Source organism: Trachypithecus francoisi, unplaced genomic scaffold, assembly GCF_009764315.1.
Source record: "Trachypithecus francoisi isolate TF-2019V2 unplaced genomic scaffold, Tfra_2.0 Lachesis_group1, whole genome shotgun sequence".
NCBI lineage: Eukaryota > Metazoa > Chordata > Mammalia > Primates > Cercopithecidae > Trachypithecus > Trachypithecus francoisi.
The window spans coordinates 52,879,013-52,895,447 of NW_022681454.1; the positions used below are offsets into that span (position 1 = coordinate 52,879,013).

At 39.1% G+C, this 16,435-nt stretch overlaps 1 protein-coding gene across 1 annotated transcript in view; it reads right to left on the reverse strand.

Annotated features, from left to right (window-relative positions):
- The window catches only part of CFAP299 (cilia and flagella associated protein 299), a 662,518-nt gene extending 646,117 nt beyond the window's left edge, over positions 1-16,401 (reverse strand). Inside the window, exon 1 of the mRNA XM_033214298.1 lies at positions 16,246-16,401. Within this exon, the coding sequence (XP_033070189.1) occupies positions 16,246-16,356 (111 nt within the window). The 5' untranslated portion in view covers positions 16,357-16,401. The remainder of the gene's footprint in view (positions 1-16,245) is intronic.
- Between the last annotated feature and the right edge of the window lie 34 nt (positions 16,402-16,435).

A 16,435-nucleotide genomic window follows, 5' to 3' on the forward strand; every position in this document is an offset into this window, starting at 1 on the left:
CTTTTGTGCTATTGTTGTTTCATATTGTATTTCTATGCATGTTATAAACCACAAAATGCAATGTCATTATTTTTCTTTCAATAATCAATAACCTTTAAAGAAATGTAAAACTGAGAAAAAAAATTGCATTCACACATAGCATTTCTGGTGCTTTTCATTCATTTTCACTTTCATCCAAGTTTCCTGCTGATATATAATTTTCCTTCAACCCAAAGAACTTCACTTAAAATTTCTAATAATATATATCTGCTAACAACAAATTATTCTGGCTGAAAAAATAAATTATCTCACCTTACTCTTTTCTTCTGATATAGTGTTCTAGCTTAACTTTTTTCAAATCTTTCAGCACTTTAAAGATGCCATTCATTTTTCTATGGCTTGCATTGGTTCTTTTTTATTTATTTATTTAATTTTTTACTTTAAGTTCTGGGATACATGTGCAGAAAGTGCAGGTTTATTATATAGGTATATATGTGCCATGGTGGTTTCCTGAATCTATCAACCCATCATCTAGGTTTTAAGCCCCATATGCATTAGCTATTTGTCTTAATGCTCTCCCTCCCTTGGCCCCCCATCCCCCATCAGGCCCCAGTATGTGATGTTCCCCTCCCTGTGTCCATGTGTTCTCATTGTTCAATTCCTACTTATTAGTGAGAACATGTGGTGTTTGGTTTTTTATTCCTGTCTTAGTTTGCTGAGAATTATGGTTTACAACTTCATCCATGTCTCTGCAAAGGACATGAATTCATTCTTTTTTATGGCTGCATAGTATTCCATGTGCCACATTTTCTTTATTCATTGTATCATTGGTGGGCATTTTGGTTGGTTCCAAGTCTTTGCCATGGTAAATAGTGCTGCAATAAACATATATGTGTATGTGTCTTCATAGTAGAATTATTTATAATCTTTTGGGTATATACCCAGTAATGGGATTGCTGAGTAATATTCAGTCATTGCTGTCTTTGGTATACTTTATAATGTGTTCTTTTACTTTTGTTTTTAAGATTTTCATCATTCTTAGCAAACTATCACAAGAACAGAAAACCAAACACCGCATGTTCTCACTCATAGGTGGGAACTGAACAATGAGATCACTTGGACTCGGGAAGGGGAACATCACACACTAGGGCCTATCATGGGGAGGGGGGAGGGATTGCATTAGGAGTTATACATGATATAAATGATGAATTGATGGGTGCTGACCAGTTGATGGGTGCAGCACACCAACATGGCACAAGTATACATATGTAACAAACCTGCACGTTATGCACATGTACCCTAGAACTTAAAGTATAATAATAATAATAATAATAAAAGATTTTCCCTTTATCACTCATTTTCAGTGCTTTTATTAAAATATTCCTTGGTGTAGTTTTCTTTGCATTTATTCTGCTTGGAATTCATTGAACTTTTTGACTCCATGGGTTTGCAGTTTTCATAAAATTTGGAAACTGTTTAGCCATTACCATTTAAAATATATTTTATTCCTTCCTTCCCTTTGTTCCTTTTGGACTCCATTTAAATGTATGTTAGACTGTTTGACATTGCCCCACATGTTACTGAGGCTGTGTTCATTTTTGTTTATGTCTTTTGTTATTATCTTATTTATTGCTGGTGAACAGAGTTGTTTTCACTCAATTTTTAATTTCCTTTCTAAACTCATTTATTTGTTATAAGATTTCAGCTAATTTTTCTTGTATTTTCAATACAAGACAATCATATTGCCTATATGTAATTATATTCCGACTCTTTTCAAATATTTATGACATTTTCCTTCAGTTGCAGCACTGCACTGCTAGACTGCCAATAAAACACTACTAGTAGTAGCAACCATTTTATTATGTTTCTGATTCTAATGCTAACCCTTCAAGTGTTTAAACACTGAATATGACATTTTTCTGTGAGTGTTGAAAATACTCCTTACCAAGTTATAGTAAGAGTGGCTTTAGAATTTTATCTATGCTTTTTCTTCATCTATAGAAATAATCTTTTTTTTTAAATTTAATATCATGAGTTCATCCTTGCAGTCCTATAACAAATCATACTATTTTCACTCTGACATATATTCTTGGATTCATTTTAAATTTCTTTCATTCAGTTCGTAAGTAAAGTTAGTCTTCAGTTTTCTTTTTTTATTTATTTATTTATTTATTTATTTTGCTTTTTAAAAATTTATGTCAGGGCTATGCATGTCCTATAAAATTTGAAAAACTCTCATCCTTTATTTGTGCTAATTTTTATTTATACAAGTCAGACATAAATATATTCTCCTTGTGAAATATTAAAACATAGCATATGTAGTAAATTTGTATTGCATCAAATTATCTACGCTGAAACTTCATTTCCCATAATTTTACTTCCTTGGATAGTTAAATGCTAGGGTGAGCCACAAGAGACATTTGTAATACATTTAGAAAGGAGAAGTGAAGGAGTAGCAATATTATTTTAGCTTTTGGAGGCTCTCTTCCTTAAGCTTCTCCAACTTCTGTGTCAAGTGCATGGTTAGCTTTGTGACTACAGGTGCCAGCTTCTCCTGCAGAATGCCCCCACCATCAAAATTGTATGGCTGGCAGGGTCATGAGCACCTGACAGAGGTTTCAGTCTGTCCTCACAGATTCTAGCTTACCCTTGCAGGTCTCAGTGTGACTTCAGTCTCCAGGACCAGACACCAAAGACATAGCTTTCATCAACAGTGTAAACAGCTCTCATGTTGTGCAAGGACAAAACTCTATAAAATAAATTATATGTGTTTGTTTCTTATGGAAGCCAGGGATCCCACAAGAAAATACCACAAATTGGGTAGCTCAAATCACAGAAATATATTTTCTCACACTTCTGAAGGTCGAACAGCAAGGTGTTGGCAGGTTGGGCTTTTTCTGAGAACTTTCTTCCTGAACTGCAGATGGCCAAGTTCTCACTCACGCCATTCTGACTGGCACAAGATGGTATCTCATTGTGGTTTGATTTGCATTTCCCTAATGATCAGTGATGTTGAGCTTTTTTTATATACGTTTGTTTGCTGCATGAATGTCTACTTTTGAGAAGCTGTCCTTTACCCAGTTTTTAATGAGATTGATTGTTTTATTCTTATACATTTGTTTAAGTTTCTTATAGATTCTGGATATTAGACCTTTGTCAGATGAATAGATTGCAAAAATTTTCCACAATTCTGTATGTTGTCTGTTCACCTAATTTTCTTTTGCTATATAAAAGCTCTTTAATGAGATCCCATTTGTTAATTTTTGCTTTTGTTGCAATTGCTTTTGGCGTTTTCATCATGAAATCTTTGCCCATGCTGATGTACTGAGTGGTATTGCCTAGATTTTCTTTTAGAGTTGTTATTGTTTTGGGTTTTACATTTAAGTCTTTAATCAATCTTGAGCTAATTTTTGTATATGGTGTACAGAGGGGATCCAGTTTCAATTTTCTGCATATAACTGACCAGTTCTCCCAGCACCATTTATAAATAGGGAATCCTTTCCCCATTGCTACTGTCAGGTTTGTCAAAGATGAGATGGTTGTACATGGGTGGTCTTATTTCTGTCTTCTCTATTCTGATCCATTGCTCAGTTCTCTATTCTGTTCTGTTGCTCTATGTGTCTGGTTTTGTACCATTATCGTGCTGTTTTGGTTACTGTAGCCTTATAGTTTGAAGGCAGGTACCATAATGCCTCCAGCTTTGTTCTTTATGCTTAGGATTGTCTTGGCTATGTGAGCTTTTTTTTGGTTCTATATGTTTTTTAAAATAGTTTCTTCTAATTCTGTGAATAATATTAGTGGTAGTTTAATGGGAATAGCTTTGTATCTATAAATTACTTTGGGCAGCATGGCTATTTTTACAATATTAATTCTTCCTGTCCATGAGCATGGAATGTTTTTCCATTTGCTTGTATCCTCTCTGATTTCCTTGAGCAGAGGTTTGTAGTTCTCCTTGAAGAGGTCCTTCACTTTCCTTATTAGCTCTATTCCTAGGTATTTCATTCTTTTTATAGCAATCGTAAATGGGAGTTCATTCACAATTTGGCTCTTTGCTTGCCTGTTGTTGATGTATAGGAATGTTAGCAATTGTGCACATTGATTTTATATTCTAAGACTTTGCTGAAGTTGCGTATCAGCTTAAGAAACTATTGGGCTGTACTGAATGGGCAAAAGCCGGAAAGATTCCCTTTAAAAACCTGCACAAGACAGGGATGCCCTCTCTCTCTACTCCTGTTCAACATAGTGTTGGATGTTCTGGCCAGGGCAATCAGGCAAGAGAAAGAAATAAGGGGTATTCAATTAGGAAAAGAGGAAGTCAAATTGTCCCTGTTTTCAGATGACACATGACTGTATATTTAGAAAATCCCATCGTCTCAGCCCAAAATCTCTTTAAGCTGATAAGCAACTTTAGCAAAGTCTCAAGATGCAAAATCAATGTGCAAAATTCACAAGCATTCCTATACACCAATAACAGACAAACAGAGAGTGAACTCCCATTCACAATGGCTACAAAGAGAATAAAATACCTAGGAATGCAACTTACAAGGGATGTGAAGTATTTCTTCAAGAAGAACTACAAAGCACTGCTCAATGAAATAAAAGAAGACACAAACAAATGGAAGAACATTCCATGCTTATGGATAGGAAGAATCAATATCATGAAAATGGCCATACTGCCCAAGGTAATTTATATATTCAATGCCATCCCCACCAAGCTACCAATGACTTTCTTCCCAGAATTGGAAAAAAACTACTTTAAAGTTCATATGGAACCAAAAAAGAGCCTGCATTGCCAAGACAATCCTAAGCAAAAAGAACAAAGCTGGAGGCATCATGCTACCTGACTTCAAACTATACTATGAGGCTACAGTAACCAAAACAGCATGGTACTGGTATCAAAACAGATATATAGACCAATGGAACAGAACAGGGGCCTCAGAAATAACACCACACATATGCAGCCATCTGATCTTTGACAAACCTGACAAAAACAAGAAATGGGGAAAGGATTCCCTATTTAATAAATGGTCCTGGGAAAACTGGCTAGCCATATGTAGAAAGCTGAAACTGGATCCCTTCCTTACACCTTATACAAAAACTAATTCAAGATGGATTAAAGACTTAAATGTTAGACCTGAAACCATAAAAACCCTAGAAGAAAACCTAGGCAATACCATTCAAGACATAGGCATGAGCAAGGACTTCATGACGAAAACACCAAAAGCAATGGCAGCAAAAGTCAAAATAGACAAATGGGATCTAATTAAACTAAAGAGCTTCTGCACAGCAAAAGAAAAAACCATCAGAATAAACAGGCAACCTACAGAATGTGAGAAAATTTTTGCAATCTACCCATCTGACAAAGCGCTAACATCCAGAATCTACAAAGAACTTAGAAAAATTTTCAAGAAAAAAATCAAACAACCCCATCAAAAAGTGAGCAAAGGATATGAACAGACACTTCTCAAAAGAAGACATTTATGCAGCCAACAGACACATGAAAAAATGCTCATCATCACTGGTCATCAGAGAAATGCAAATCAAAACCGCAATGAGATACCATCTCACACCAGTTAGAGTGGCAATCATTAAAAAGTCAGGAAACAACAGATGCTGGAGAGGATGTGGAGAACTAGGAACGCCTTTACACTGTTGGTGGTATTGTAAACTAGTTCAACCATTGTGGAAAACAGTGTGGTGATTCCTCAAGGATCCTGAACTAGAAATACCATTTGACCCAGCGATCCCATTACTGGATACATACCCAAAGGATTATAAATCATGCTATTATAAAGACACAAGCACATGAATGTCTATTGTGGCACTATTCACAATAGCAAAGACTTGAAACCAACCTAAATTTCCATCAATGATAGACTGTATTAAGGAAATGTCGCACATATACACCATGGAATACTATGCAGCCATAAAAAAAGATGAGTTCATGTCCTTTTCCAGGGACATTGATGAAGCTGGAAACCTTCATTCTGAGCAAACTGATCACAAGGACAGAAAACCAATCACTGCATGTTCTCACTCATAGGAGGGAATTTAACAATGAGAACACTTGGACATAGGGAGGGGAACATCACACACCGGGGCCTGTCATGGGGTGGGGAGCTGGGGGAGGGATAGCATTAGGAGAAATACCCACTGTAAATGATGAGTTAATGGGTGCAGGAAACCAACATGGCACATGTATATCTATGTAACAAACCTGCACGTTGTGCACATGCACCCTAGAACTTAAAGTATAATAATAATAATAAAAAGAAACTGTTAGGCTGGGACAATGAGATTTTCTAGATATAGGATCATGTCATCTGCAAGCAAATATAATTTGTCTTCCTCTCTCACTATTCGGAAACCCTTCATTTATTCTCTTGCCTGATTGCCCTGGTCAGAACTTTCAATACTATGCTGAATAGGAGTAATAAGAGAGGACATCCTTGTCTTGTGACAGTTTTCATAGGGAATACTTCCAGCTTTTGCCCATTCAGTATGATATTGTCTGTGGGTTTGTCATATATTGCTCTTATTATTTTGAGGTGTGTTTCTTCAATACCTAGTTTACTGAGAGTTTTTAACATAAAGGGATGTCAAATTTTATTGAAAGTCTTTTCTGCATTTATTGAGATAATCATGTGGTTTTTTAAATTTTAGTTCTGTTTGTGTGATGAATTACATCTATTAATTTGCCTATATTGAAACAACCTTGCATCCCAAGGATGAAGCAAACTTGACTGTGATGGATAAAGTTTCTTATGTGCTGCTGTATTCAGTGTGCCAGTATTTTATTGAGGATTTTTGGATTGGTATTCATTAGGGATATTGGACTGAAGTTTTCTTTTTTTGTTGTATATCTGCCAAGTTATGGTATCCGGATAATACTGGCCTTATAAATTGAGTTAGGGAGGAGATTCCCTTTTTCAATTTTTTGAAATAGTTTCATTAGAAATGATACCAGCTCTTCTTTATACCTCTGGTAGAATTCAGGTGTAAATTCATCTGGTCCAGGCCTTTTTTTGATTGGTAGGCTGTTTATTATTGCTTCAATTTCAGAACTTGTTATTGTTCTACTCAGGGATTCAATTTCTTCCTGGTTCAGTCTTGGGAGGGTGTATTTGTCCAGAAATTTATCCATTTCTTCTAGGTTTTCTATTTTCCGTGCAAAGAGGTGTTCATAATATTATCTGATGGTTGTATTTTTGTGGGGTCAGTGGTAGTATCTCCCTTATCGTTTCTGACTGTGTCTATTTCATTCTTCTCTCTCTCTCTCTCTCTCTCTCTCTCTTTAACTAGTCTAGGTAGCGGTCTATCTATTTTGTTAATTTTTTCAAAAAACTAGCTCCTGGGCCGGGTGCGGTGGCTCAAGCCTGTAATCCCAGCACTTTGGGAGGCCGAGACGGGCGGATCACGAGGTCAGGAGATCGAGACCATCCTGGCTAACACGGTGAAACCCCGTCTCTACTAAAAATACGAAAAAAAAAAAACTAGCCGGGCGAGGTGGCGGGCGCCTGTAGTCCCAGCTGCTCGGGAGGCTGAGGCAGGAGAATGGCGTAAATCCGGGAGGCGGAGCTTGCAGTGAGCTGAGATCCGGCCACTGCACTCCAGCCCGGGGCGACAGAGCGAGACTCCGCCTCAAAAAAAAAAAAAAAAAAAAAAACTAGCTCCTGGATTTGTTGATTTTTTTGAAGAGTTGTTCATGTTTCTATCTCCTTCAGTTCGGCTCTGATCTTGGTTATTTCCTGTCTTCTGCTAGCTTTGGGGTTTGTTCGCTCTTGGTACTCTGGTTCTTTTAGTGTGTTGTCACATTGTTAATTTGAGATCTTTCTATCCTTTTGATGCAGGCATTTAGTGCTACAAAATTCTCTCTTCACACTGCTTTGGCAGCATCTCAGAGATTCTGGCACATTGTCTCCTTGTTCTCATTAGTTACAAATAGCTTCTTGATTTCTGTCTTAATTTAATTATTTACCCAGGAGTCATTCAAACGCAGGTTATTCAATTTCCATTTAGTTGTGTGGTGTTGAGTGAATTTCATAGTCTTGAGTCCTAATTTGATTGCACTGTGGTCTGAGAGACTGTTTGTTATTATTTCAGTTCTTTTGCATTTGCTGAAGAGTGTTTTATTTCCAAATATGTGATCAATATTAGGGTAAGTGCCATGTGACAATGAGAAGAATGTATATTCTGTTGTTTGGGGTGGAGAGTTCTGTAGATGTCTATGAGGTCCAAGAGATCCACAGCTGAGTTCAGGTCCTGAATATCTTTGTTAACTTTCTGTCTCAGTGATCTGTCTAATACTGTCAATAGGGTGTTAATGTCTCTCACTATTATTGCGTGAAAGTCTAAATCTCTTTGTAGGTCTCTAAGAACTTGCTTTATGAATCTGGGTGCTCCTGTATTAGGTGCATATATATTTAAGATAGTTAGCTCTTCTTGTTGAGTTGAACCCTTTCTCATTATGTACAGTCCTTCTTTGTCTTTTAAAATCTTTGTTGTTTTAAAGTCTGTTTTGTCAGAAACTAGGATTGCAACCCATGCTTTTCTCTTGGTAAATTTTTCTCCATCCCTTTATTTTGAGCCTATGTGTGTCACTGCACATGAGATGGGTCTCTTGAATACAGCATAGCAATGGGTCATGACTCTTTATCCAGATTGCCATTCTATGTCTTTTAACTGGGGCATTTAGCCCATTTACATTTAAGTTTAATATTGTTATGTGAGAAGTGGATCTTATCATCATGATGCTAGCTGGTTATTTTGCAGACTTGTTTATGTGGTTGCTTCATAGTGTCTTTAGTTGGTGTACTGTGTACTTCAGTGTGTTTTTGTAGTGGCTGGTAAATGGTTTTTCCTTTCCATATTTAGTGCTTCCTTTAGGAGCTCTTGCAAGGCAGGCCTGGTGGTGATGAATTTCCTCAGCATTTGCTTGTCTGATAAGCATCATATTTCTGCTGTGCTTATGAAGCTTAGCTTGGCTGGAAATGAAATTCTGGGCTGGAAATTCTTTTCTTGAAGAATGTTGAACATTGGCCTGCAATCTCTTCTGGCTTGTAGGGTTTCCCACTGAGAGGTCCACTGTGCATCTAATGGGTTTCCCTTTGTAGGTGACATGGACTTTCTCTCTGACTCCCTTTCACATTTTTTCTTTCATTTCAACCTTGGAGAATCTGACAATTATGTGTCTTGAGGTTGATCTTCTTGTGGAGTATCTTACTAGAGTTATCTGTATTTCCTGAACCTGAATGTTGGCCTGTCTTCTTAGGCTCAGGAAGTTCTCCTGGATGATATCCTGAAGTATGTTTTCAAACTTGGTTCTGTTCTTCCAGTTTCTTTCAGGTATCCCAATCAGTCATAGATTCAGTCTTTTTACATAGTCCCACATTTCTCAGAGGTTTTGTTTGTTCCTCATTCTTTTTTCTCTATTCTTGCCTCCTATCTTCTTTCACAAAGATAGTCTTCAATCTCTAAGAGTCTTTCCTCTGTTTGGTCTATTCTGCTGTTGATACTTGTGATTGCATTGTGAATTTCTTGTGTTCTGTTTTTCATTTCATCAGGTCAGTTATGCTCCTCTCTAACCCAGCTATTCTTGTTATCAGCTCCTGTATTGTTTTATCATGATTCTAGCTTCTTTTCATTGGGTTACAACATGCTCCTTTAGTTCAGCAAAGCTCATTATTACCCAACTTCTGAAGCCTACCTCTGTCAATTCAGGCAGCTCAGTCTTAGCCCAATTCTGTGCCCTTGTTGGAGATCTGTTGCAGTTATTTGGAGGAAAGAAGGCACTCTGGCTTGTCGAGTTTCAGCATTTTTGCATTGACTGTTTCTCATCTTTTGTGGCTTATCTAACTTCAATTTTTGAAGATGCTGAACTTTAAATGGAGTTTTTACAGGATCTTTGTTGCTGCTGTTGCTTTCTGTTTTCTTTTAACTATCAGGCCATTCTTCCATAGGGCTGCTTGTTGGGGGATCACTGCAGACCCTAGGTGCCTCAGTTTTTCTCTTACCTGAAGGTATCACCAGTGAAGGCCATGAAACAGCAAAGACGGCAGCCTTCTCCTTCCTCTGGGAGCTCCACCCCAGTGGAGTACTGACCAGTTACTGACCCAGACCCTCCTGTAGGAGGTGTCTGGAGACCCCTGTTGAGAGACCTCAGTCAGGACGGATGGATCAAGAGTCCACTGAAAGAAGCAGTCTGGTTGCTTTTTGGTAGAGCAGGTGTCTTGTGTTGGGGGACCCTTCCTCATCGACACTGCCTGGACTCTCCAGAGCCAGCAGGGTAGAAAGGCTGAGTCAACTGAACTGCAGAGACATTGGCTGTCCTCTCAGAGGCTCTTTCCCAGGGAGAGATCAGAGTTCTGTCTGTATAATCCTGGTGGAGTTATTGAAATTCCTGCAGGGAGGCCCCTGCACAGTGAGAAGGAATGGATTAGAGTCTAACTCAAAGAGGCAGTCTGGGCCAGCCACAGTGGCTCACATCTGTCATCCCAGCACTTTGAGAGACTGAGGTGGGTGGATCACCTGAGGTCAGGAGTTCAAGACCAGCCTGACCAACACGGTGAAACCCTGTCTCTACTAAAAATACAAAAATTAGCCAGGCATGGTGGTGCATATCTGTAATTCCAGTTACTTGGGGGGCTAGGGCAGGAAAATTGCTCGAACGTGAGAGGTGGAGGTTGCTGTGAGCCGAGATTGCACCATTGCGCTCCAGCCCGGGCAACAAGAGTGAAACTCCATCAAAAAAAAAAAAAAAAAAAAAAAAGGAGCAGTATGGCTACATTCTGGAACAGCAGCTATGCTGCATTGTGAGGGGTGAAGGACTCCTCCTGTCAGGGCCACCTAGACTCCCCAGAGCCAGAAGGCTAGAACTGAGTTGCCCAATTTGCAAAAATGTCAGCCACCTGTACCCCCGGGAATTTGTCCATCTCAGGCAGTCTCCAGTCTGCTGCACTGGCCAACTGGAATTCTAAGTGAGTGGGTCTTAGCTTGTGAGGTGCAGGGGAAGTGGTGCCTGCAGAATGACACTGCTTGACTCCCTGAATCTCCTAGAGGAATGTAAGGATGGAACTCCCACCTTGTCAGGATTCCCAGGGCTGGAGACTGAAAAACTCCTGGGTCCCTGTGTGAGCCTCTGTGTGAGCCTGAGTGCCTAGTCTGCTGAGACTTTGCCCAGTTCTGTGTATTGGACAGAAGGCCCTAGTAGCCTGACCTCACGAGGGGATCTCCTGATCTGTGAGTTGCAATGATAGAGTGACCTCATGAGGAGATTTCCTGATCTGTGAGTTACAACCATCTGTAGGAGAAGTGTGGTTTCCAAGACAGGGTTGCACAATCACTCATAGCTTCCTTTGGCTGGGGATAAGGGATCCTTTGGCTCTGTCCCACCCCTGGGGTGGACCATCACCTCACCCTGCTTTTCTTCATTCTCCATGTGTTGAGTTGATTGCCTAATGAGTCCCAAAGTGAAAACCTGGACATTTCAGTCGAAGGTGCCAAATTCACTCTCCATTTTCATTCCTCTCCATGACAGCCATGGACTGTAGTTGCTCCTAATCAGCCATCCTGGCCCCTCTCCATTTCTATTTTATAAATAATGGGAAGACAATGCCCTAAATGAAACTCCATGTTATTTATCTCTGTAAATAGTTTAGCCATTACTGCTATCCATTAGTCAGAGACATTTTAAACAATTCTAACACTCTTTGATCCTTTACCTGAAAAAAGCAGTTTGATTAGGACTTTTATTTTTCCAGTGGTCATAGGCACCTTTATTAAAATAAAGGGCCTGTGTTTATTTGAATAGAAGAATTACTAAGAAAGAACCTGGAAAATTATATTGTAATAATTTTGCCAAAACTCTTCAACTATTTCTATATTGATTTAAGGAATTAAGTTAATTAGGTTAGATAATACTAACTCCCAGAGCAAATATTGTTCTTTGGATTAGCAGAGGAAAATCTAATTGCTGATACTGTGATGCATTTCTTTTGATGCTTTGAAGCTATTCAGTAAAAGAAGCAAAGCACAGTGTACACAGCATAAAGTGCATCTTTTAGTCTTCTGAGCCACCTTACTCCTCTCTAGCTCATCAAATAATTAACTGGCGTTAGTTTCCTTTTTTTTTTTTCCATATTTCCCTTTCTTCCTAAGCAAGCATTATGCAAAAAGTTGTGTGGTTATTAGATTCATACACTATTTGTGTACGTATTGTGATCTGAGATGTTAAATGATTATATAGTGGTCAGGGTGATGGCAGCAAATTGTTGGCAAACTCAGATGACCAAAAAGAATAAAAGCACTATTTACAAAGGTATGGGCAAAATTAGTGGAAACAAACATGGGATGGTGAAGCATCCCTGGGTTAGCAACAGTGGGAAGCCATTAACACCGTTTGGCATAAAAGAAGATACGGAATGAAGCAATTCCTAGAGCAGGGAGTGCTGCCAGACCCTGGAGAGAATGCTGTAGCTAATGGAATGAGAAGATGACCGAACTTAAGGAAGGTATCTGCTTCTAAACCACAGACAGTAGGGAGATGACAGGGAATAAATCCTCTAACCACTTCCTTCCAGCCCCTTGAACTCCAGCTGGTACCTCCTATTGGCTGAAACCAACCCAAAGCCAAATGCTCCTGATTAATGACCATGAAGGTCATTGTTCAGGGGCACAGATAAAGATAGAGAAGTGTAGAGAATGGATCTGGCACGGATTATATGCTTATTTGTATGTGAATCATTGGTACTAACTTTTTATGAAGATTAATTGAAAACTTTTGGGAGCAGAATAATATCCTACACAATACAAGAGTACCTGGAAGATAGTAAATGTTTGTAAAATGCTTGCTGAATAAATAAAACTTAGACTGGATTGTAAGCATTATATACTTAGGTTTCTGAGGTCAAGTCAAGAACAGATTTTTATTTAAACTCTTAACAGTGTAGGCAATATCTACTACATCAGGCACTTGGTGAAGGATTATCAACTAAAAAGGTGGCTGGATAAATACATGGGTGCATAGATAATCAGAGGAAAGTATAGATAACTCATAACATTTTATATACATTAGAAAACTTGAATGTAAACTAGTCCAACTGTTCCATTTTGCAGGTAAAAAATGGAATTTCAAGTTGATTAAAAACACAATATTGCAGAGTTAGAACCAAAAATGTCTCATGACTCTAGCCTCTTCTAATTAAATATGCTACTCTAATTTATAGTTTACAATTTGTTTCATTCAAATAAATTCAAGAGATCTCTGGTATAAAACTGTGACTATAGTTAATAACAATATATTGTGTTCTTTTAAAATGTCAAGAAAATAAATTTTAAGTGTTATCACCACAAAAAAATGATAATTATGTGAGATAATACATATGGTAACTTGATTTAGCCATTCCACTACATATATATATAATTTAAAACACCATGTTGTATATGATAAATATCGACAATTTTGTTAGTTACAATAAAATGAAATGTTTTAAAAATTGTTCCATTCAAATCAAAGTCAGTTACTGATGATGATGATGACAGAGAGAGAGAGAAATAGGAAAAGCACAAGTATCAGCTCACTTAGCATGATCCATGATTTGTGAAACATGCTTTCTAGACTACTGAAAGAATGTTGAGGATTCTACTTGTTTCTGTGTGACCTAAGTGCACAATGAACTTGCATCCACAGAAAGTATTTAGGAATGTAGGTCTCTAGAAATAACAGCACTTTAAAAGTTATCATTAATCAATCCATATGTATATACACACACACACACACATATGTATATACCTGTCTAATTATCATTATTCAACTAAATCTTCATCTTATTTTTTATGAAAATACAACAAAAATAAGCTTAACCAATGACAAATGTAAAAGTAAATTTCTTTGTCATTTCTCCAAACGTAACTACCATCTTCCATTTTGGAAACCTTTAATGAATTCTGATTGATGGGCCGGGTGTGATAGCTCACACCTGTAATTCCAGTACTTTGGGAGGCTGAGGCTGGTGCATCACTTGAGGTCAGGAGTTCGAGACCAGCCTGGCCAACATGGTGAAATCCTGTGTCTGCTAAAAATACAAAAATTAGCTGGATGTGGTGGTGCAGACCTGTAATCCCAGCTACTTTGGAGGCTGAGGCAAGAGAATTGCTTGAACCTAGGGAGCAGAGGTTTGCAGTGAGCCAAGATGGGGCCACTGCACTCCAGCCTGGGCAACAGAGTGAAACTCTATCTCAAAAAACAAAAAAAATTCTGATTGTTGAAACACAAATCAGTAATTTCTCATCTATAATTAATATTAATGTTTTAGAGATGGAGTCTCTGTTGCCCAAACTGGAGTGCAGTGGTGAGATCTCAGTTCACTCACTGCAACCTCTGCCTCAGGGGTTCAAATGATCCTCCTGCCTCAGCCTCCCAAGTAGCTGGGGTTACAGGCATGCACCACCACGCCCATTTTTACTAAAAATGTAAAAATATAATTTTTACATTTTTAGTAGAGACAGGTTTTCGTCATGTTGGTCTTGAACTCCTGACCGCAAGAGATCCACCCACCTCAGCCTCCCAAAAGTGCTGGGATTGCAGGCATGAGCCACCACGCCCAGCCTAAACTGCTTATATCTTTTAATTTATTTTGAAATGACAAGTTTCAAAGCACACAGTTTTTGCTTATTCTAATCTGTAGCTTTTAAGTTATCTGTGCACTATAACTGGTAAAGTGTGGAACTTAGTATGTACACAATAAGTAAGACTGTTCTTATTATTCTGTAGCCATTGATTTATTATGATGAATTTATACAAAATAAACCTATAATATGATAAATATAAAAAAATTAATGTTTTAGGTCCATACTCACATGAAAAACTGTGCCTTAAAAAATATTAAAACATTTCTTAATAATACTAGGTTTAAGTTTGCCAGTCTTCCACATATGCTACAAAGATGATTTTAGTCTATCAAGATGTTTATTGTGTATATTTCATTTTTTGTTTATTTAAACATTCTAAAATTTAGATGCAAACATTGTTTAGCAGCATCACTTTTTCGGTGTCTTGGATGCAAGGCATAAAACTGACTGTCATGACTTTAAATATATTATCTGTATAATATTGTAAAATTTTGCTTTTGAAGCCAGGAACTATGTTGGAAATACCATCTACATTTATTTTTTAAGTGTACTGAAGAATAACACTTTTGAAACCTGTAATCCATATTTAAGTGAAAGGCCACTGTAACCAATCTTTGAAATCCAAAAGTGTCAATCCACTAAAATGCAGTTACTTTGTTGCAGTTCAGAAGTGTGAGGAGTTGGTGACAGGATGCAAATCCTTCCCAAACTGATGTGGCATTTCACCACTTAGTGGCGCTTGTTCTCTCTGGCCTAAATAAGGATAGGGCAATTCTGGGTCCTATGGCGAGCACAGCCGAATCTCCAGGTGAGCGTCCATTTAGTGGGCCTGGTGGGAGTTTGGCTAGGAATATGCGGGGACTTTGGGAGCCATCGTCCACTTCCCAGCTTCCCACTACCGGTGGCTTGTTAATTCCTGCGCGTCTGGGTTCTCCCCTGGCAGAGGACTAGAACTCCACTCTGTCCGCCACCACCCTGCAGCGGGGGGCGTAGCTGGGGAGGGGAGACTGGCTACTGGGCAGAGGAAAGCAACCCACTAGGTCCAATTTCGCGGGTTTTTTGTGTGTATATTTTTACTATCAGAATTGGTTGTGATCATCAACTCGATAAACTTGAATCAGGAATATGTCTGTACTTTCAGAATCAATTAGCGTGAGGTGGAAGTTCATGAACCCAAATGCCCAATATCACACCGAATTGGTGTAAAGATATCATCTTCTGTTATTTAGTATACCAATTGGCAAAGCAGGGAGAAACAGGTGTCCGTCCTAGATCACAGCCGGAGACTTCTCAGCAGACCTCCTTCCTCGCAGAGAGCGGCTTTAGAAGGGGAGTGGGCTGGGAGGAGGCAGGGGACGCCGAGAAGCACAAATTCATGGCTCCCCCGAGTGAGTGTGCCCGCACGTGTTTCTGCGCTGGGTGACTCGAAGGGCCCAAGTTCTGTCCGGACGGGGGAGCGCGGGGCGGTAAGGACCTGGCAATTCACCTCGCCAGCGGCTTTAGTTTCGCCGTCCCGAAACCGCGGAGCCTGACAGCTGAGCTGTCCAGCGCCAGGGGGCGACCAGCCCACGAAGCGGGGACTGAAGGAGGGACCAAAGGACGCGGGACGGCGGCTACTCTGCCGCGCTCCGCCCTTACCTCCAGGTAGTACAAGTCCACAGTAGTGATCTGCGAGTCCAGGAAATCTTCATAGGTGTTGAACTGAGTGACAATATTGTCCAAGGCCTTCAGGCCCTCTTCCTGATCCATGGTGGTATCCTGGGCCGAAGCGTCCCTAGCAACGGAAGCAGGAGGGCAGGGTCAGGAGGTTCCACCCACTTCATTCCTG